The sequence below is a fragment of the Kwoniella dendrophila genome, chromosome 9 (genome assembly GCF_036810415.1).
Source record: "Kwoniella dendrophila CBS 6074 chromosome 9, complete sequence".
Classification (NCBI taxonomy): domain Eukaryota; kingdom Fungi; phylum Basidiomycota; class Tremellomycetes; order Tremellales; family Cryptococcaceae; genus Kwoniella; species Kwoniella dendrophila.
In genome coordinates this window covers 340,659-363,546 of record NC_089484.1, presented here as the reverse complement: position 1 = coordinate 363,546, position 22,888 = coordinate 340,659, and the positions used below count along the sequence as shown (strand labels likewise).

The following is a 22,888-nucleotide window of genomic DNA, read 5'->3' as shown; positions in this document are numbered from 1 at the left end:
GTAAGATGAAGAAAGGGGGAAAAAATGGTTAAGTTCAATGGGACTTAACCGTTTTTATAACCTATAAATGACCCTCATAGCCTATAACCTTGTCTAAGTGGAGTTGACCTAATTGACCGTGTACTCTGTACTAGTACTTCCATTGTCCAGCCTCTGCCTAGGTCACGCGCGTCTGATTAAACGACCGAGTTCAGTATTGTATATAAAGGTATTTGATCCCGGTTAACCTATAACCCGGCATATCGGTTTTTAATAGTGGTGGCATGCACCCTTCACCATACACCCTTCACCATACACCCTACACCATACACCATCACCATACAACATCCACCATACACCCTACACCATAGATTATCATCCTACACCCTACACCACGACACGCCACACACCGTACATGACCATTGTACCACGCAACAGAGTGGAGGAGAGTTGAATGCTAAAAGTGGAGGTTGACTGGGTTTGTTGTTGTTGTTGTTCTTGATGCATAGCGTTGCTATAGACCCAGAACTGTATGGAATAACAAGAAGAGCAGGTCACATAGACAATTTCAAGTGGGCTGATTTACTGTACAGAATTCTCTACATGGTGATAGTCGACTCAGCACCTCATCATGTCAGACTATAAATCAGCTAAAGAAGCTTTCGTTTCTGATAATCCCGGTTCATCATTATTTGATATCATAGCTATTAGTCTGGTAGCTTGGGTGAGTAGATAAATACTTCTGCATTCCTATATACTCAATGTTTGAGATTGATTTAGAAAGCTGACCTGCTCTTCCATCTCAATTATTCTTAAGACCTCATACATCCTCTACGCTTGTTCGTATGAACGATTTCGACCTTCGTTTGTATTCGATTATTTAACTTCTGGTCTTCCACTTCTGTTGGGAGTAACTATATTTGCAACGAGACCAATAACGTTCAATTTTATAATATTGATTATATCATCATTAGCATATGTTACTTTACCTAAAAATCGTCGTAAGAATATAAGGAATAATGGATTTACCAATACTAAAAAAGATAAATCAAAAGGGTCATGGTTAGAAGAATCAGATTCAGATGAAGAAATTGCTGAACTTGAATCTTCATCAGCACAAAATTCTAAACAAAATACTCCAATCAAATTACCTTCACAAGTTGTACCTATAATTGGAATTAGTTCATCAAATTCATTTCATTCTTCTTCTTCTATTACTACCAATTCTCCAATAAACACTTCAACATCAAATTCAGCATTAAGTTCACCAATCAATTTATCACCTGACGACCCTTTCAATCTTAGTAGTAGTACACCTAATACTACCGGTGGTATTCATAGCGGATTAAATAAAAGAAAATTAAGTCCACAACCTAGTCCGGATAATATAACTGTAAATATATTGCCTACACCACCATTTCCAGAAACAGATTCATTGGATACTTTATTATTATCTTCAACAACCAACAAGGTTGATTATCCATCTAGAAGATCCGGTTCAATACCTGGTAGAATAAGAGTTGAAGATGAGGATCAAAATCCGAAGCAACGACAGAAATTATCATTCTTAAGTATATATAGAGCACATATGATGATTATGACTGTTCATTGTATTTTAGCTGTAGATTTTAGAGTATTTCCTAGATGGTTAGGTAAATGTGAAGATTTCGGTACAAGTTTGGTGAGTTAATATTCAAAAGAAACACAACAAAAAGTATCATCCTACGGAGAATCAAACTAATATATCCAATTCAATCCTTACCTTGACCTTGATTAGATGGATGTAGGAGTAGGATCATTTGTATTTTCATTAGGTATAATATCTTATAAATCATTATCTTCATATGTACCTAAAACGATCAAACAGAAACAACCACCTAATTCACCTGGAATGAAATTTATCAAAAAGGAACAATCCGATATAAAGTCAAATTTATTAAGGGAACTATTCATAGTGATAAGAAAATCATCACCAACATTAATATTAGGTTTTATTAGATTATTTATGGTAAAAGGTATTGAATATCCTGAACATATAACTGAATATGGATTACATTGGAATTTTTTCTTTACAATTGGTTTATTACCTATTTTCGGTTGTCTGATCAAACCTTTAAGAAAATGGATTAGATGGAGTGTATTAGGTTTAATCATTACTTTAAGTGAGTAGATGAACCAAATTGATGTAGATGATCCGGTTGATTTAACAGAATTGACTTTGCTCTTCCTTCGTATAGCTCATCAATTAATTTTATCTAAATTCGGCTTACAATCATATCTATTATCTGATTCTAGAAATGGTTTAATTGGATTAAATAAAGAAGGTATTTCATCTTTACCTGGTTATATATCGATTTATCTATTAGGTATATCAATAGGGGAACATATATCAAAATTATCTGATCCAGTTCCAATCCCAACAGACAAAGGTATGATAAGTATCAATGAATCAAAAGAAAATCATATAAAGAGACATTATGAAAAAAGGAGAATTGAATTGATATTAGAATTATTTAGTTATACTTTTACATATTGGATTGGTTTATTAGTTATATTATATCTTGATTTGGGTAGTGGGGGTGTTTCAAGAAGATTTGTAAGTCTTCTTTCCCTTTCCAGCATGTCTTTTCGTGTTGCCTCAACTTGATCGTGAGATGAATGGACGATCATAATTAAATTCTGATATCGATAATTCTTCTTTTTTAATTTAGGCAAACGCACCATACGTATTATTCATCTCATCATACAATACATTATTCTTATTAGGCTACTTATTAATCGAATTCTTATTTCCTCAAATCCCAATACCTAAATTACTCGAATCGATAAATCAAAATGGCTTATTGGTTTTCTTAATAGCTAACTTATTTACTGGCTTAATTAACATCAGTATAGAAAGTATGTACCTGAACAATGTTTTGGCAATGTTAGTCTTACTAGCGTACAGTATAGCTGTTTGTGGTTTGGCTTGGTTGTGGAGAGGTAGTAAAAGGATAAAAATATAGAATACGCCTGTGGATGTATAGTAAATAATTACAACAAGTATCGTATGTATTTGTGTGCGCCTGCGTTTCCTCACCCCTCGACCATGATGTCATTTCAGAGCATTGTTTGATCGCTTTATATACATGCTAAGGATATGCCTATACAAAATGCTTAAGATGTTGATATATGATATACAATTTATCGAAATCCAATGTTGAATATGGGTTTACCTATCACCGATTTGTCATGTTAATATTACACAAGCTTATATACAATAGGAGTGGATTTATTTAATTGACACAGAGAATATAAAGTTAAAAATTGACAATCAAGCGATGTTCACTACGCTGTACCTAAGATTCCAGCATAACTAGTCCTGGTCCCCTTTATATGATTATTCTTACCGCCCTTGATCTCCTTGGTAGCATTTAATACTTCATTATGATCATTATTATCTTCTAATTCCAATTCACCTAAAATAATCATGTCATCTTCTTCATCTCCTTCGATATTATTATCCTTCTTTTTCGACACAGACGGTACATATTCCCAATCATCTTCATCTTCTTCTTCTTCTTCGTCAGCTGAAATAGGTGAATCAGCTTGAGCAATTAATCCAGGTGTTACAGGTGTGTTTTGTAATGGAGATTCAACTTGATTTTTGAGATGATTGAGGTTTGCGGTATTATTAGGTGTGGGTGTAGATTTTGATGTACTCAATAAAGACGATTTCCTGTTTAGTGATAATGATGAAGAATCATCTTCAATGGTATCGGGTAATGTTAATATAGTTGGATTTGGTATGAAATCAAATCCAAGAGTAGTCGCTGTCGTAGCTGGGTTATTATGATATCAACATACAAATCTCTCGACCAGAAATCAAAACTACCTCTTAAAACCAATAGTAAACTTACCTCTTTTCTCTCTTTTACCTTTACAATCTTCTATTAAATCTTCTAAATTAACATCCCTTTTACCTTTAACATCTTGCTCATTAACTTGATCTGATAATTTGATATCCTTCTTTTGAATCAATTTAACACCTAATCCACTTAGCTTGGTCTGTATATGTTGATGACTAGTAGAAGAAGGAACAGACTTTGATCCCAATTCATTCAATAAAGCAATTTCTGATCTCCAATCTAATGAATTTTGAAGATACTTCTTAGGTACTGATGAACCTGAGCCTGGTTTATTAGAATTTGATCTATTCTGATTATGATGGTGGTGATGATGTCGAGGATGAACTGGAATGGGTCGTGTAGGAATTGGCATTGTTATTTGGTTCTCGATAAGTTGGTGGCAGTGGTGAATACTTGTATAATGCTGACGGTGACAAGCTGCAAAATGAATGATATCTTATAGTTTCGCGAGAAAAGAAAACGAACAAATAGTAACAATGAAAGATCGGATCTGAACCTGTCAGAAGCGTTGTGAATAGTTGAAGGCTGTGTTGATGGTAAAGTATGGTGTGATAGAAAAGAAGGTGAAAGGGAATTTATAATCTATTTGCGCGTGTTATAGAAGTACCATCAAGGTCGAGTATTAATTTGAGGTACTGTGAGGGCTTGTGAACGAAAGCAAGAAGGATGAGAAACAAATACGAAATTCTGTGGGGATCAAACGTGTGAAACCGATAGGTCCCCTTTGATAAGATACTTGCGTTATCAATTCCTTATCTTCGAAAACGTCAAACACTGTTAAATATTGTATGAAGTGAATTTATGCAAGGTGAGGTTGGATACGATGAGATTATAGAAGATACATTTAACATGAAATCATTTCCTACTGTATACTCTGTAACACGGTGGCAACAACGATAATCACCATCAAACCTTTGTTGACAAGTTACTATACAGATGGGATTATCATGGACAGGTGCTTATCATATTGCATCAATTGTAAACATGACTAGAATGACGTATTTACTATGTACAGCACATCCTTTGACGCGTCTTTAAGCTTTTGATATAATATAATTGCCTTAATCGGGTTAAATAACAACCACAAAGACGGACCGGGTATTTAGGTTAAGCTTTCCGAGGATTACCGGAATATTGGGTAAAAAGTAATTAGTCTAGTCGATCGCGCGAATTCATGCGAGACCCATGGGATCTACGGTAGGGGAATCTTACAACCAAAACTCGAGCAGGATAAGTTGTAGAAACAGGCAAATGTAGGCCGAGATATTTCGCACACGTAGTAGTAGATCGAATCGGAAAATGTTTCTTTGCAAAGACTTTTGAAACAATAGAGGCAAGATTCATCTATTTGTTCTATCAATGTTATTTTCTAATAACTACACTCATCAGATATACAACAAACAGTTTAACAAAGGTTCTTCTTCCTCGTTCACAAACTTCGTTCTCATTTCAGAGCGACTTGATGGCTCATCATCTTCGCTGTCTACCTCAAAAGGGCCGAGCTTGTCTCCTATACACATCATTATCCGTGTAATCTTGTATAATTGACCAATCCCCCTTCTGCTCATTGTCCATTTTCGTTTGCTTGAGACTCCTTCGATGAACGTATATGATCATTGATGTAACTTCTGGCTTCTAGATCAGCTAAAGTGATATGTTTGGCGCCATTGATCTTTCCGAGGCAATTCTAAGAGGATGCAAAATTTCCAGAATAGTTAGCCATTTGTTCGGAGCTAACAGAGAATACAATATTGGAAGAAAAACCTCACCTTGAATCCACAAGAACATGGGAAACCCTGTGCCATATCCCATTCGGTCGAAGGATAAAAGAATGTAATTGCTTCACCTTGTTTTAAACCTTTTGATCCTACTCGAACTTCCCATTGATCAATTTGGTTATGAGGTAAATGAATTTCTGCTGTAGGTGAACAAGAATGATTCACTAAATAGATGAATAATACATAAAGTAGAACAGGGAACGATTAGATAATTAGTATAGTAATTTTGAATGATTCTACCTTGCCAATTGGAACTTACTGAATAATAAATCTGAATTTAATTCTAAATGATCTCTTAATCCTTTACCAAACTGTACAGAAGAATAAGCTTTTTCAGGTGCTAAAGATATATTTGTAAGTTTTGTTATCGTTTCGCCAGCTTGGAAATCCTACATATAAGCACAAACAATTTCGAGTTTAGCTTAAGTAGATTTTTGGCCATTCGATCTTAGATGTATAGCCTAATTATGATGTAAGTGAATTACTTACTCTAGCAGCTACTAATCTACTTGAAAATTCTTCTTCACCATTTAAAGGTGGAGTAAATTCAACCAAGAATAATTTTGGATGTGTTGGTTTATATGTTTTTCCACCATGGGTATTCGAATATGTTGGTTTATTCCATTGTTCTGGAGCTTGAAGAGGTAAAGGTGAAAGTGCAGTGGGCATTATGGGTTAGTGAGACAAGGGAGACTGTATATTGACTACAAGTAAATGACATAAACTAAAGATAGGTATGATGAGATGCTAGAGTATATAGATGAAATATCCTTATTCAACAAAGCTTGAAAGACATGACATGAAGAAGGGCTAAAACAAGCAATGGATACACTACTGACAGTTATATATACAGCTCATGAATGGATCTCCATCATCGTCTTCATCCCCTTGTCGCTTATTGACAGGAATGTATCGATATCAAACCCTTTCTTTCCTTTTTTGAATAACGAATAACCGGCTAATCATTTACAGCATTTATAACCGGCTTATCCGGCGATATATAGATTATGTAATAGACAGCCCAGTCTCCTCTAAACATGATATACGCGTCTTCGCATACCTGATGTGAAAGCAAGACATATAACTTTTCTCTTTTCTACTTCTTGTAAACGATCTCAGTGAAGGATAATTATAAGCTTACTATACTCAGGCCGATAGATTAACCCGTTCTGTTTCTCTGATAAGCAAAGTCTGGCGCATAATCTCAAAGACCCTCTATTCGTGTGATCAGCAATCAATCCCGGTTATCGGATCAAAGGCAGTAGAAAAAGGGGTGAAGTTGATGACGAATGAAAGTAAGGATGGAATGGATGATTTCCATGCATTCACAATTAAATGCGTTTCACATCTCTCCATTGTTATACATTACAGAAACTGATGATGCGAGAAAAACACATATACTGTACATACAGGTTGATTCAAACAAGATGAAAACACTTCTTTCTTGTTGTTTGCGTTCATAACGATTTGGCTACTCTCTTGAATCTGCAGAAGGCGATAATCATGTCTTCCCCAACTCTAAATACGAACCAAGAAAATGACAGACTGATGCAAGCGCAGGCTTCACCAAAGTACGGAAGTGTTACCAATAATAACGATAATAATAATGGTGAAATAAACACAAGCGTCGGAGTTCAAATTAGTGAAGAAATAGAAACAAATCATGAAGAGAAAGTACCTATACCATGGAAACAACTATCCCCGTTAATTCTGCTAAGAACCTTGGATGCGATAACGTATTCAGTCATATTCCCATATATAGTAGCGTATATAACAAGTTTAAAGACTGTCCCAGAAAATAAAATCGGTTTTTATAGTGGTTTAGCAGAAGGTTCAATAATGTTAATTGAAGCTTTTTTAGCACCTTTTTGGGCTTACATGGGAGATAAATTCGGTAAAAGGAATTGTTTATTATATGGTTCTTGTTTGGTTTCTTCTGGAATTGGTTTAATGGGTTTTACCAAGAGTAATGTTTGGTGGATCTTGGTTTGGAGATCAAGTTGTAAGTCTTTTTCCAATCCGACAGGCAATCTTTTAGAGATACAGATCTCATTCTGATATGTTCTTTATCCTAGATGGTCTGAATCCTGCTGCAGTGTTATCAAGAGCGATATTTACAGAATTATCTCATCCGACTAACCGTTCAGTAATATTCTCAATTTGGGGTCCTTTATTCAATATAGGTACTGTTATTGGTTTTTTATTAGGTGGTTTCTTAGCAAACCCTCACGGTAGATTACCTTGGTGGTTAACTGGTCAGTTACAAATATGGAAAGACTGGCCATTTGCTTTACCTGGCGTGTTCTGTTTTTTCCTGTAAGTTGGGATCGGAAAATCAATTGTATGCATTATCTACTGATTCGCACGACCATTGATAATTCTGTATAGTAATGTCATAGCTCTAATATTATTCAGAATTATGACTGAACAAGTAGGTAACATTACAACGAGACGTCAGCCCGCTTACATAACACCTTTGATATTGCTTAGGAAGAACCTGAAGCTCAAACACCAACACAAGAGGAGATCGAAGACCACGTTGAAAATACTGGGATGTTTCTTGGTAATAGAAGTAAACTCAGAAGAGCGTTAGCTATACCTAATTTCAAGGATGCGCTACTTTGCTTTTGCGGTGAGTTCTGGAATTACACTAGTATATGTTTGAGCAGAATGCATCGTCAAATCAAGTAGTCAGACTGATGTTATATATACACCCTACAATTCTAGCATTTCAAGTTGGTATGCCTATTTTGCTGGATAAAACACACACAGCTGTTTGCTGATTTTCGGTTTTAGCCACTTTTGCATATGATGGATTTTTCAGCGTTTTCACTTATACACCTGTGACATCTGGTGGATTAGGTCTACCTGTGAGTATTTCTTTCTGATTTCCATCGCTTGACTGTCAAGGTATTTCAAATACCTGTTGAATACCAAACGTAGGTCCAAATGATAGGTATCATTTCTTCCATTTCATCGGTTCTCAATTTGATCTTGTCGCCTTTACTTGTACCACCTATTCAAGCAAGAATTGGCATAAAACGATTCCTCCTACTTACAGTAAGTATAGTATAATACCTTTTGAGGCACTGATTGTACCTTTAGTACAATTTGCTGCTACCTATGGTAAAGGAGCAACATACGGAAGTTTGGCAGTTCAATTACCAATGAAAAACTTCCATTTGATGGCTTGGCCGTGAGTTAAATCGAGAGTCATTTTGGGGTCTGCGGAGCATCCGAAACTGGGCTACTGATACGAAGACACATCACAGCTTAAATGATCAAATCAATGCAAGTCGTTTCGATGAACATCCTGACCTTTTGGCGACTGGAAGTGCTATAGTCTTGATGGCCGGGGTAAGTCGTTTGATTTCTGCTGTTTGCGAATGATCTAAGTAACGGATTTTATCTTTATCAATAGGCGGCTGGACGAGCAATTGGACCTACTTTAGCGGGGTAAGGAATCATTTATACATCTATCTCTGCTAAAGCTGCCGAATGTCCCCATAGATGGATGTTCTCGTTCGCCACTCAATTCCCCTCTAATTCTTTCGGAAGGCAATTATCCTGGATCACGCTCCTTCTTGTGTCAATACCACCCATCGTCACTGCAATAAAGCTTCCGAAAGATATCGATGACAACGAACGAAGAAAGAACATCTATCGAGCCATCTCACAAGATGACACGGAAGAAGGCGAACGGGATGCAATACGAGAAGATAGCGAAAGAGTTTAAAGGGTAGACTGGAACAGGTGGAAATCTTGCTGTGTGGATTCAGCTTCATTTGTATGTATAACCTCATACATGAAAAGGAGGTCCAGATATATATCAACAAATAATATACAAACTACTATCAGTTCATGTCATTAGAGGTAGAAAATTATGCATGCATCAGTAGTATTTCAATCGCAATTATCATTGATAAAAAGCTGTCCGGATTGTAGTCGCCACAAACGTTATTTTCCAGTGTGCTTGTAATATAAGTTGATTCCGCTAATGACCGTATGTCTCTCAAAGTGTAATCAGTTGTAATCAGTTGTATTGAAAACACTGTATAGTGCGGATACGGGTAGATGTCAAAGATAACTTAGTCTAGTAATATGTCACCTTTTATCTCTTTATCCGAGCAAAGTGGAGGATGTACACATCTGTTTATAGACATCCTTTGATTTCTTGATCATCATTGTATTATCACATCACATCACCTTATCTATTTCTACTGGTCTTGTCCTAGTGAGTGAGATATATAAAACGTCAATACAGTCTTCGACTTCCGCACTACCTTTGTCTTTCAAATATCTATCTCACGTCATTCATACCCAGAAGAGTTTATGTAAAACAATGGTAGGATGGGAATAAAATAAAATATAATGTTTATCCTTTCGGTTTAGACTTCTTACCAAAACTCGCCATAACAAAACTCGGCTATTATTGTTAATCAGTTTTTTCCAATCTCATTTCCCTTCGACTCGTATAAATCAGATAGATATATACGACTCATTGCGATCATCACCAAGAAATATAGCTATATCACATAGTTTAAGGGAGATGTCTGCACCACACTCATCTGGATCACATTCCTATCCCATATCACAACCTACTTCACGTTCACATACCCTACCTCCACCTCTTCGACAACCTCCAATCCATCAAGCTTCCACCAGTTCTATAACTACAATGATGTCTGGTCCAACGACAAATCAACCTATTATATCTGCTCCTCCTTCTGCAAGCAATAAGAAGTCAAGGAAAAGATCATCATTTTCTGAACATACTGCTGTCGAAGGTATCCAAGATTTAACCAAAGTCAGAGCTTATGCTGCCTGTAGAAATTGTCGTACGAAAAAAATTAGATGTTTACCTGGACCTGGTGGAATTGGAGTTAATACGACAAGTGGAACACCTAATGAACACTCAACATGTCAGCAATGTATTCAAGCTGGATTAGAATGTACTTATCCACCTACAAGAGATAGAGCAGCTTATAGTAGGCAATACGTACAGAATCTAGAAGTAAGAGTTCAAGCTTTGGAAGCTATTCAAAATAGAATCATACCATTACTTGAAGCTTTTGAAACCAAGCAAGTCTTACCTCCGCCATTACCTTCATCATCTTCATCAACTTCTCAGTCAATACGAACAAAAAGAGAAAATGATGATACTCGCTTAGAGATATCTGGAGGTCAAGATAGAACGAACATAGCTGCAGATATACCTATGAACGCCATTGAATCTGAAGGAGATGGTGAGAATGAGAATGAAGTTGAAAGTCAAGAAGATGATAATATACAAGGAAGTGATGTTGAAGTTGAAGATGGTGGACAGATGCAACAAGATGAAAGAGGTAATTATAGATATATTGGATCATCGAATACATTGTCTTTACTCGATTCATTTTCTCATCGAGATAGAGAGGTAGATATATCTGGTAATCCAGATGGATTAATTTCAAGATCAAATTCATTCCCTATAAAACCAACAACGACGACAAATCAAAATTCATCATCAAATTCAAGACAGTCACCTGCCATATCTGATCATACTACACGAAATCCGAATCCTTATTTCGGTCATGTAGCTGGTTCAGGTGTAGTTAAAGCTTTACCACCTATACATGAAGTCTCTTATCCTCCTCCGGAAGAAGCTTTCAAAATGATAGATGCGTTCTTCTTAGAGGTTCATCCTTGTTTGCCTATAGTTCTTGAACACGAGTTCAGAAAGGAATTCAAAGAGCTCATGGACGCTAGAGCCAGAGGTGCGATACCCACACAAGGGCCCGTAAGTCACACAATCTACCAATATTGCAATTTATACGCTGATTAATCCGTGTTCTCAGTTCCTTGCTGTAGTGTTTGCTATGTTTGCTCTGGGTGAACGAGTGCTTGTGGCTACAAAAGCATGGCAAAGGGAGAAGAAGAAGCTTCAGGATAATGTGGACGGAGACGAAGATACGATTCAACCGGGAGAAGCTGAGGCGGGAGTGATCTGGTACGAAAGGTGAGCCCTGGACACTTCGCAGCTTGTCATTTCGGAACAACGACTGATGCATAGTCTCATCTGTTCATAGAGCTCAAATCCTTCACTTCACGTGTTTCAAAGATGTCAACATTCATCAAGTACAATGCCTTACACTATTAGCGGCATTTCAAGCAAGTGTGAATGCAATGCCAATGTCATGGCTTCTTGCTGGTCAAGCACTGCGTATGGCTCAAGATTTGGGTCTTCATCGATCTACATCACGTCTACCTATACCTTTTGCTGAAAAACAGTTGAGATCTAGATGTTGGTGGGCAATATATGGATTAGAAAGAATGATGTCGATTTCACTTGGTCGACCTCTAGGTGTTGATGATTTGGATATAGATGTCGCCTATCCTGCAGAAATCGATGATGAAGGATTAGAGCGAATGGCACAAAAGAGTACAAACACTCAGGACAGTACACCAACTAGTTTAGTTAGCGGTACAGAAGAACCCTTTGGATCAACCATGTCTGGTTTTATTGCATTAACAAAACTATGCAAAATCGCTGGAAAAGTAGCTCATCTATTATACCGACCAGCAAATGAGAAATCGATGTCTGATCCATCATGGGCAGTATCACAACAGAACGCTATCAATAAACTCGATAGACTACTTAGAGATTGGTTGGAGAATGATGTCGTAAGTAATCTGAGGTTTTGTTCATCCCATTTAACCTTCACTGACTGAACGATAATAGCCATCAAAATACAAGGATCCTTCCGACAATCAAGCAGTTTCCTTAATATCGGCCATCTTGTCAAACTCGTATTTTGCTATCCTTATAACTCTACATCGTAACTTCTTACCTTCTAACCCTGACTATCCAAGACCCAAACCTCCACCTTCATCCCAATCTCTAGCCAGATGTGTCGAAGCTGCTAGATCAGTAATTCACATTGCATCGCAATCACGAACTCAAGTACCATCATCACATCATTTAGCTGTATATTGTCAATATTTATGGTCTTCTGCCGTAATACTACTATTGTGTGAAGTTCAAGCTAAAGATCAGATAGTAGTTGAAACAGTTGGTTCTTATGTTGAAAGTTGTAGAAGAACTCTCCAATCCCTTGAACCCGTTTGGCCCGGATCTAGAAAACTGAAAGAATTATTAAACGATGTAGCTTCCAGAGCTAAGGAAGTCGCAACCGTTTCAAAGGTTAATAATGCAAGAACAAACAAGAAACGCAAAGCTGCAGACAACGACAAGGACAGAAACCCAGCAGGATCAACAATGTCAAGTTCGACTGATAAAACTCAGATGCGCCCTCCGCCCTCAAGGAATCATTCATCGTCTGCATCACCGCATCGACCGAACTTTTCCGCCAAAACTAGTACATCACACCAACACATCCCAGGGGGATATCAGGGTACCAATTCGTCAATATCATATAGTATACCATCTGGATCAAATAACGAAAAAAGACAAAGAACTTATGAAACTTCAGATACTAGGACTCTGATTACTCCCGCTTCGGAACACACAAACCCTGCAAGCGCTTCAGGCTTATCTCATTCACAATCAAAACCTCAATTACCCAATCCATACTATAACAATATTCAGTCTTCTTATCAGTCGAATTCCCATACTTCAATATCAAATCCTGGTATATTACCTTCGGTGACGTCAGATCCCATCCATGGTCAGACTCAAAATCAAATGGATATAGGTGTTTATGATACATTTGATTTAGGTGGAGTTAGTTTTAACCCTTCAGAATTACTACAAGGTTTTAGTGATCCTGCTTCAGCTTCAAGCTTCTGGAATCAAATGACTTTTGATAGTAACATCAATACTTCATACAATCCTGGTAGCGGACAGATATTTTCAGGTCAAAATACTCCAAATTCAACTGGACCTTCACCTAGTGCTGGTACAGGTACAGGTACAGGTGGTACTTCTATAATTGCGCAACAATCACAAGCTTCTCAATTCTCAAATACGGCTACCAATACAGGCAGTGGTACATATACACCTCCAACTACAAATTCAAATATTACGCCCAATCAGAATCAAAATCAGATTGATCCATTCGCTGAATTTTGGTCACAAGTTACGGGAAATTCATTTGATTGGCAAGCTGATCCAAGTGTACCATTCAATATCTGATCAATGCTTCTACATCATAAAGGAAACATGCTTGGAGATCATGTTCGCACAAGATAGGGGACAACAGCTAAACAGGAGTAAAAATGGAAATGAAGGAAATGTATGTTGTATATTATGAATATTTGGCAAACGGGTCAACAAGCATGAGTATATACAGTAGTCATGTAAATGCATTGACTTGAAGCGATCCAAAATCGACATGTGAAGCAGTACAAGACAAAGCAGATGCAAACGAAATAACACGTTCCAAATTCGGTCTACTTTGCTAATTACTTTTTCTTTTGCGCTTTCATAGCATCGATTCTCTATGAATAGATAATTTTACCAAACAAGGAAAATTCATTAGTATTTTTGTGTAATTTCTTTTCAGATATTTGACAAAGTTTAACTTACAGCTTGTCTTTCAGCTCTACGTCTAGCCATTTCTTTATCTTTATCTTCTTTACTTAAACCAGCTAAATTTTGGGTTTGAGCCTGTGAATTGGTAGAAGATTTTTGTGGACTTGCAGTTCTTGTTGTAGATGAAGTTATAGATTGATTATCATCTTCAACATCACCCCAAGTATCATTATTATTGTTATTGTTTATTGTTGAAGATGATAAAGCAGGAGAATTTGTAGCTGAGGTAATAGAAGAAGGTAATTGAGGTGATTTCATTGATGATACAGATGGATTTAAAGGAGATTTTGCTCTTGATGCTGTTGAAGCAAATGCTGAAACAGGTGAAGGTTTTGGTGAGTTTGAACTAACAACGTTCTTCTGTACAGCCGGTTTTATGTAATATGATTGTGGTGGAGGTACAACAATTTCAGGTATTGGGGCTGATTCAAATGCAGCTAATTTTATGACAAGATTAGCGCTCATCAACGTTGATACGTTAACAATAGTTGTAGAGTATGGGGAAAAAAAGTGTACTTACACCAATCATCTTCATCAGCATTTACATCAATCAAATCATCGTTACCCCAAGCGTTTCCTGCATCATTATCATTATCATCATCCCATTCTGAAGCTACAACATCAGCCAAATTACTTGATCGTTGCGCTTGAGTTTTACTGTTACCTCCAAGTTTCAATCCTGAAGAGGGTTTACCATTACTACTGCCTAAAGAAGGTGATTTAAATCTTCCAGAAGATGGTCCAGGTACATTTGGTGAAGTAGAATCGTTGCTTATTCTAGGTGAAGTTAATGGTGACCCGTTTAAGGATGGGTTCGGACTACCTTGATTACTTGATGAAGAAGGTACAGCTAAAGCAGTTGCAGCTGACATTGTTGAATGCATATCAGGTGTTGATAATTGTTTACTCAGGGACGAAATTGCCCATCCTGCTAATGCACCTGCTGCACCTGCGGCAGAATTTGCAAGTCCAGCTTGGTTATTAGATGTACTTGAAGATGTAGTTGTTACTGGACCATATGATGAGGCAGCTTTCTCTTCGGATAACACAGTATCAGGCTATAAGAATGACAATCAGTTGATATACTCGGTCAACGACCTTTTGATGCTCAAGCAATGGCTCACCATATTCTCCACCATATCCGTTATACGAGCCATAAACATATTCATAGCTTTGAAAGCTTGATCACGAACCAGTCTATATGGCGGCTGATCGTCAGCTTCAACTCTAAGATTTTATGAAAGCTGCCAAACGGACTCACTTTTCCTTATCAACAAGGGTAAATGCCATGTTAGGAACGACTTTACCGGCTAAATCATCCCTATCAAAGCATTCTACCGTTGCCATTAAAGCCATTAAACCAGCTACTCTAGCATGTACGAAAGGGTCTTTTAGACTTCTTGCAAAAGCAGGTACCAAAACCTTCTTCTTTGTGTTGGGACCCAGTATAGGAGCTAATCTACCTAAAAGAATACAAGTGTTCGTACGGATAGAAGGTTCTGTGTCCATTTGCATTTTCGCCAACAGTCGTAATAAGTCATTGTTCAGTATACGATCTGATAGCTAAATCCAGATCTGTCAGCTTGATTTGGTTGCAGGCAATCCGGTAAGCTTACCTTATTAGCTAAAGGAAAGACAGCTTTAACAGTGGCTTCCCTTATCACAGGTACAGTATCGGCAAACCCAGTAATCTGAACACAGCACAATACTGGTCAATACGATAGCGGATATCTTATCGATATCTTTACGGTTACTTACAAGATTTGGCCAAATTTTCTCTTGAACCATTTTATTGTCTAATTTATCTGCATATTCATTCAAGCCATCTAATAAAGCCATTCTAGTACCTCTATCGGGAGAAGTATATAATTTGATCACAGGTTCTAAAACAATCTTTTGATAATCTGATGTTGAGGTTATCAATTTACCTAAATCCAAAACTAAAGGTAACATCTGTGAACTTGGTGCAGTAGGTAAAGATAAAGAATGTAATAATGAAGGTAAAATTTTATTTATTACAAATGGTGAAGGTAAACTGCTAGAATTAGAAGCATCTTTAATTATTCTTAATAAACTTGATTTTTCAGATTCAGATGCTAATTCAAAATTATCTAAACCACTAACTAAATTGACTAAAGGATTATTTGACCAAAATCCAACCGAAATAGCTTCGTCTATGAAACCTATAGTAGATAATCTAGTTTTGGAATTTGGATTCAACATTCTTTTCCATAATGGAAATAATGTTTTAGGTATTAATCCTGAAGATGAAGGTGTAGGTGGTGTATTTAATGAAGGTAAAGGCGCTAACGGGTTATATAGACTGAAGATGAGTAATGCAAGTAAATATGTATCTGATAGTGCTGGATCCGAACTGAAAACGTATCGTGAGCTATAGGGTCATATATCGCAACAACGAAGATCAGAAAGCTTACTCTCTCAATACACCCCAACCACCTTTCTTGACTTCTGGACCTGATCTATCTCCTACTTCACCTGGTGCTACACCTCCCAGACCCCATAATATTCCTGTTTGATCATCTCTACCAGTCAACAAGTCAAATCCACCCAGACGCCATTCAAGAGACGGCGTTATGAAGATATTTGACGGTATTATGTATGCGTGATGTTGGGATAGTGGAGGTGAATTGAGGAAAGCTAAAGCGGTCTATAAACCAAATCAGCTGCTGATGGCGCAGACACAAGAGTATGTTGAATTGAACTGAGAAAGAACAACTTACTGATATACTCTTTACACCCCATCCTATCCATTCCTCTTTCGCTTTACCTTTTGCGGAACCAGAAGTAGCTAATGCGCCTCCTGTTTCCCACTCCCTCAGTACTCCCTCTAAAGGCCTAACTCTCTCCGTTGCAATGTAAATATGAGTTTCCGTTTCCACTGAATCAATATAACGTATTCTACACAAAAGAATGATAATAAGTCAGTCATTCTGTCATATGTCAAAACATGTATAGTGTAATTCAAGCTTACACATCAGGATGCCTTATCGTCCTCAATTTCTTCAACGAGTTTCGAGCTAGCTGAAAGAGTGTCTTTCTATCTTTGTTACCAGGTTGAAAAGGCGGTAAAGTTGAATCGTATATGAACAGCGTTAAAGGTGTTCCATCATCCTGAACAAATACTACAATCAGCATGATCTAAACATGATTGAGACCATTAAGAGGTAATCAAAGCAAACCCTCTTGACACCTTCTCTGATTTCCCATATTGAACTCGAGCTGTCCAGGCCAGGTATTCGTTCACCGATTGAGAACGGGAATGTGACTCCCGTTGATTGAAGCACTGAAGTCGTTATTGATTTGAGGTAATTCATCTTGGTTGGTTTCGATTAATTGGGAAAAGATATAGTCCTCCCACGCCAAGGTGAATTGGAATCTGAAAGAGTTCTTTGGGTATCTCTCTTGGATACCAAGTTTATTCCAGAGCAGTGATCAACTAAGTAAGGTACTCCTATCGAAACATGAATATACAGTATGAATATCAACATTGATATTGACAGCACATCAACATGACATCTACCTCATATCATCATCCTCTCAATATCGCGTCGAGGTGATAGTTACGTAATACTTGCGGTATTGCCACTGTACGACTCGTTTCAGGGTAAAAACTCAAAATTAGAGATAAATATCAATAATTATTTAGGAATTTTATGTCCATTTGCTTGCTTGCTGGACAACCATACAAAAGCGATTCTTCCTATTTCTCTTCTTATCTTCTACTTCTTGGCTTTGCCATCAAACCCAACTTCACCTGAAAACCGACTCTTGGTTAGTCTCAAGCTTGACTTGCCCAACAGCAAGCTAGTCTATAGACAAACTCAATTCCTTCCGTATATAGCCAAACAACCTCTTCTCTCTCTTTTATCTACCGTACCTCCTCCTGTAGAACCCTCATACAGTAAGTGATGACTGTCAATCACCAGAACCGCTTCATTATTACTTGTACAAGCTAACCAAATAACATATAGCCATGATCGTCATTCCTGGTTCTTCCGCTATCACAGCATCAAGAAGAAACGTTCTTCTTAAGGCTTTCCAAGCTCATATTCCTGCCATCACTTCAGTTGATGCTGTTCATCTTCACCTTGTCAACCCTGCATCCGAAGAATCTTCAACCCTTCTTTCAGATGAAAAATCCAACGAGAGAGCTATTCTTAACGCTTTACTTGCTTATGGAGATTATGAATCTTTAGAATCCACCAAATCATTCATTGAAGGTGGTATGAAATCTTCTGTAGGAGGTACGACCAATGCTTTATTCATTCTTCCTAGAGCGGGTACAATCTCACCTTGGTCATCAAAGGCTACCGACATCGCCAAGATTTGTAGACTAAAAGAACATGTCGCCCGTCTGGAACGTGGAGCTTTATACATCATTACTTCATCTGAATCAATCTCACTTCCTATCATTCATCATGAACTTCATCTTATTCACGATAGAATGACTCAACTTGTACATACATCACTTCCAGCAGCTGCAACTGTTTTCCCTCCAGTACCACCACACCCTTCACCTTTAGTTACTGTTCCAATCATCGGAGCTGAAAATCCTACAGCTGTACTTGGTGAAGCAAATGCTCGTTTAGGTTTAGCTTTATCAGATACTGAAATTCCTTATTTGGTTGAATCTTTCCTTGCTGCGGGTAGAAATCCAACAGATGCAGAATTATTCATGTTTGCTCAAGTAAATTCAGAACATTGTAGACATAAAATTTTTAATGCTAAATGGACTATCGATGGAAAAGATAAAGAAAATAGTTTATTCGGTATGATTAGAAACACAGAAAAAGTCGTCAATTCAGCTGGAACTCTTTCTGCTTATGAAGATAATGCTGCTGTTTTAGAAGGTTATGAAGCCACTAGATTCGCTATCAATGGAAAGGAAGACTGGACATATAGTACAAAAGTAGAGAAAAACCCTATTCTCATTAAAGTTGAAACTCATAATCATCCTACTGCTGTTTCTCCTTATCCAGGTGCAGCTACTGGTTCAGGTGGTGAAATTAGAGATGAAGGTGCAACAGGTCAAGGCTCAAAACCTAAAGCTGGTCTTGCCGGTTACACAACATCAGATTTATTAATTCCAGATTTCACTCAACCATGGGAATCTGATATTGGTAAACCAGCTCACATCGCTTCAGCATTGGATATCATGATTGAAGCTCCACTTGGTGCAGCTGCTTTCAACAACGAATTTGGTCGACCTGCTCTTGGTGGTTATTTCAGAACTTTCCTCTTAGAAACTCCAACCGCTAATGGAGATAAAGAATGGAGAGGTTACCACAAACCTATAATGATTGCTGGTGGTCTCGGTAACGTTAGACCCCAATACGCTAGAAAAGATAAAATTACACCAGGTTCGAAAGTGATCGTTCTTGGTGGTCCTGGTATGCTTATTGGTTTAGGTGGTGGTGCAGCTTCATCTATGGCCAGTGGTGCAAGTTCAGCAGATCTTGATTTTGCTTCTGTTCAAAGAGAAAACCCTGAAATGGAAAGACGATGTCAACAAGTTATTGATGCCTGTGTAGCTAGAGGTGATGGTGCTGGTAATCCAATTGAATCCATTCATGATGTTGGTGCCGGTGGTCTTTCAAATGCTCTTCCTGAACTGGTTCATGATTCTGGTCTTGGTGCAGTCTTCGAAATTAGAGATGTTCTTGTTGATGATCCCGGTATGTCACCTATGGAAATATGGTGTAATGAATCTCAAGAAAGATACGTGCTTGCCGTCACACCAGAAAACCTTTCAGCTTTCGAGGAAATCTGTAAAAGAGAAAGATGTCCATTCTCAGTCGTTGGTACTGCAACAGAAGAAGAAAGACTTGTTGTTACAGATAGATTACTTGGTGAAAATGCTATCGATATTCCTATGCCTGTTCTTTTCGGTAAACCACCACGAATGCACCGAGAAGCTACAACAATCAACCCTCAACAGGATGAATTCGATTCTTCTCTGTTCAAATACCTTCCAATTTACCAAGGTGCCCCAACGACTTCTCTCCTTGCCGAAACAGTCAACCGAGTATTACGATTACCCAGTGTTGGTTCAAAGTCATTCTTAATCACTATCGGAGATCGAAGTATTACTGGTCTTGTCGCTCGTGATCAAATGGTCGGTCCATGGCAAGTACCTGTAGCAGATGTCGCTGTTACCCAATCATCATACGGTTTCGATACTGTAGTAGGAGAAGCTATGGCTATGGGTGAAAGGACTCCTCTTGCTTTACTCAATGCTGGCGCTTCTGCTCGAATGGCTATTGCTGAATCACTCACCAACTTGGTTGCCTCCTCAATCGAAGATATCAGTAAGATCAAACTCAGTGCCAACTGGATGTCAGCTGCTTCTCATGATGGTGAAGGTGCCAAACTTTACGAAGCTGTTCAAGCTGTTGGTATGGATCTATGTCCTAAACTTGGTGTTGGTGTACCTGTTGGAAAAGATTCAATGTCAATGTCTATGAAGTGGTCCGGTTCAAAAGGTGAAAAGAATCAAGTCACTGCTCCTCTCTCTCTCATTGTCACCGCTTTCGCACCTGTCAACAATGTTGGTCTCACCTGGACTCCTCAAATACAGACCGACGTAGAAGACACTGTTCTTGTGTTCGTCGATCTTGCAAGAGGTAAACAAAGACTTGGTGGATCAGCTCTTGCTCAAGTCTTCAAACAACTTGGTGCTGAAGCTCCTGATGTTGAAGATGCTTCCGATATTCGATCATTCTTCGCCGCCGTTCAAGCTCTCAAATCTTCCGATACCGTCTTAGCCTATCACGATCGATCTGATGGTGGTCTTTTCACCACTCTTGTCGAAATGGCTTTCGCTGGTCGATCAGGTATTGAAGTTTCCCTTGATGCTATCAGTGCCAAAGGAGATGCTATCGCTTCATTATTCAACGAAGAATTAGGTGCTGTTATGCAAGTCCGAACTGCCGATTTGACCACTTTCACCGACTCTTTCGTCAAAGCTGGTTTCCCAACCCGACACATTCACGTTGTCGGTAAAGTCCTTGGTAGAAAAGATCAATCTGTCACCCTTATTCACAACTCAGAAGCTATCTACACATCTACTCGAGGAACTCTTCAACAGTTATGGGCTGAGACTTCATACCGAATGCAAGCTATGCGAGATTCACCTGAAGGTGCCAAACAAGAATTTGATGCCATTCTCGATAATGAAGATGAAGGTATTCAATACAAAGTCGATTATGAATTCTTAGCTGAACCTAAAGAAGGAGTTTCGAAACCTAAAGTTGCTATTTTACGTGAACAAGGTGTAAATGGACAAATTGAAATGGCTTGGTCATTCCATGCAGCAGGATTTGAAGCTGTTGATGTACATATGTCAGATATAATCTCATCAAAAGTGTCATTAAAATCCTTTAGTGGTTTAGCAGCATGTGGTGGATTCTCATATGGTGATGTTTTAGGTGCAGGTAACGGATGGGCAAAATCTGTATTATTGAATGAAACCGCAAGAAAAGAGTTTTCCGATTTCTTTGGAAGAGAAGATACATTTGCTTTAGGTGTATGTAATGGATGTCAATTCTTTTCACAGTTGAAAGAAATCATTCCTGGAACTGAATCATGGCCATCATTCAAAGCAAATAGATCAGAAAGATTTGAAGGTAGAGTATCATCTGTAAAAATCAATAACAACAATTCAATCTTTTTCAAAAACATGGAAAATACTATAATACCTGTTGCTGTTGCCCACGGTGAAGGTAGAGCATCATTTGATAATGCTTTAACTAGTGGATCATCTTTAGAAGGATTGAATAAAGATAATTTGATTCCAGTTAGATATGTCGATAGTAAATCAAATATTGCGGAATCATATCCTAAAAATCCAAATGGTTCACCTGAAGGTATTGCAGCAGTTCAATCTAAATCAGGTAGAGTTTTAGCTATAATGCCCCATCCTGAACGTGTAACTCAATTAACAAGTAATTCTTGGTATCCAAATACAAATCAAACTAAACAATGGAATAATAAAGGTCCTTGGTTTAGATTATTCCAAAATGCTTATCAATTCGCTATTGAACAGAGACAATAGGTATTGGTAGTAAAGGGTGATTGGTGCGCTCAGTCAGTGTTCGGTAGTTGTTAATAAGATAGTCCTGCCTAGATGTTTTTCTCCTCTCTTTTTCCATATTATACAATAAAAATACTTCAATGCATTCCGGAATCTCCTGTGTGCAGATCAGGCCGCATTACATGAATACTCCGAGTGAAAATACGATGATAACCTTTGATGTTTCGTTCTTCATTGTCGGGCTAAACATACCTCTGCTTCTCTCTGGCATGAGGCAATAAATGGACCGGTCTCCGTATTGCCGACATCGGAGTAATTCATTTAATCGGGTTAGCGTAAATAGCGGTTGGACACGGTTTAATCGTCCAATTCTCACGAATCAATTTACTTGATCGTGGTTCTTCATTTCGAGTATCCACATACTTTGATTGCGCCGCGACGATTTGCCTTTGTAGTAACCCTCTCTATCGAAATGTGAGGATCAGTTCACTGTTTGCTCAGGTCAAACTTGGTTGTTACAAACACAAAATAGGCTAGAGGCTGTAACACCATCCATTTTATCTCATCTTGTCAGTCTGGCAGGACGATGCTTTGCCCCGTAGTGAATACCGAAAAAAAAACAAAGAGAATGTTAGAA

The 22,888-nt window shown here is 37.9% G+C and overlaps 7 protein-coding genes across 7 annotated transcripts; 4 read left to right on the top strand and 3 right to left on the bottom strand.

Annotated features, from left to right (window-relative positions):
* Positions 1-610: 610 nt before the first annotated feature.
* On the top strand, positions 611-2,984 carry L201_006559 (uncharacterized protein; the record flags this gene model as incomplete). Its single annotated transcript, XM_066222278.1, has 5 exons — positions 611-703; positions 797-1,660; positions 1,757-2,141; positions 2,217-2,575; positions 2,691-2,984. 5 exons carry the CDS (start codon positions 611-613, stop codon positions 2,982-2,984), a joined length of 1,995 nt encoding a protein of 664 aa, XP_066078375.1.
* Positions 2,985-3,306: 322 nt separating this feature from the next.
* L201_006558 (uncharacterized protein) lies at positions 3,307-4,239 on the bottom strand (the record flags this gene model as incomplete). Its single annotated transcript, XM_066222277.1, has 2 exons — positions 3,307-3,800; positions 3,879-4,239. The coding sequence occupies 2 exons, from the start codon at positions 4,237-4,239 to the stop codon at positions 3,307-3,309; spliced, it is 855 nt and encodes a 284-aa protein (XP_066078374.1).
* Positions 4,240-5,451: 1,212 nt separating this feature from the next.
* Positions 5,452-6,334, bottom strand: L201_006557 (uncharacterized protein; the record flags this gene model as incomplete). Its single annotated transcript, XM_066222276.1, has 4 exons — positions 5,452-5,574; positions 5,657-5,829; positions 5,925-6,054; positions 6,155-6,334. 4 exons carry the CDS (start codon positions 6,332-6,334, stop codon positions 5,452-5,454), a joined length of 606 nt encoding a protein of 201 aa, XP_066078373.1.
* Positions 6,335-7,168: 834 nt separating this feature from the next.
* On the top strand, positions 7,169-9,401 carry L201_006556 (uncharacterized protein; the record flags this gene model as incomplete). The annotated part of the gene is made up of 10 exons (XM_066222275.1): positions 7,169-7,667; positions 7,741-7,981; positions 8,054-8,096; positions 8,156-8,297; positions 8,462-8,535; positions 8,609-8,621; positions 8,771-8,861; positions 8,938-9,022; positions 9,087-9,121; positions 9,176-9,401. The coding sequence occupies 10 exons, from the start codon at positions 7,169-7,171 to the stop codon at positions 9,399-9,401; spliced, it is 1,449 nt and encodes a 482-aa protein (XP_066078372.1).
* Positions 9,402-10,214: 813 nt separating this feature from the next.
* Positions 10,215-13,799, top strand: L201_006555 (uncharacterized protein; the record flags this gene model as incomplete). The annotated part of the gene is made up of 4 exons (XM_066222274.1): positions 10,215-11,444; positions 11,503-11,663; positions 11,734-12,328; positions 12,387-13,799. 4 exons carry the CDS (start codon positions 10,215-10,217, stop codon positions 13,797-13,799), a joined length of 3,399 nt encoding a protein of 1,132 aa, XP_066078371.1.
* Positions 13,800-14,068: 269 nt separating this feature from the next.
* Positions 14,069-17,533, bottom strand: L201_006554 (uncharacterized protein; the record flags this gene model as incomplete). The annotated part of the gene is made up of 11 exons (XM_066222273.1): positions 14,069-14,104; positions 14,193-14,635; positions 14,719-15,256; positions 15,323-15,395; positions 15,460-15,761; positions 15,815-15,889; positions 15,957-16,572; positions 16,634-16,866; positions 16,940-17,117; positions 17,191-17,330; positions 17,399-17,533. 11 exons carry the CDS (start codon positions 17,531-17,533, stop codon positions 14,069-14,071), a joined length of 2,769 nt encoding a protein of 922 aa, XP_066078370.1.
* Positions 17,534-18,192: 659 nt separating this feature from the next.
* Positions 18,193-22,272, top strand: L201_006553 (phosphoribosylformylglycinamidine synthase; the record flags this gene model as incomplete). The annotated part of the gene is made up of 1 exon (XM_066222272.1): positions 18,193-22,272. One exon carries the CDS (start codon positions 18,193-18,195, stop codon positions 22,270-22,272), a length of 4,080 nt encoding a protein of 1,359 aa, XP_066078369.1.
* Between the last annotated feature and the right edge of the window lie 616 nt (positions 22,273-22,888).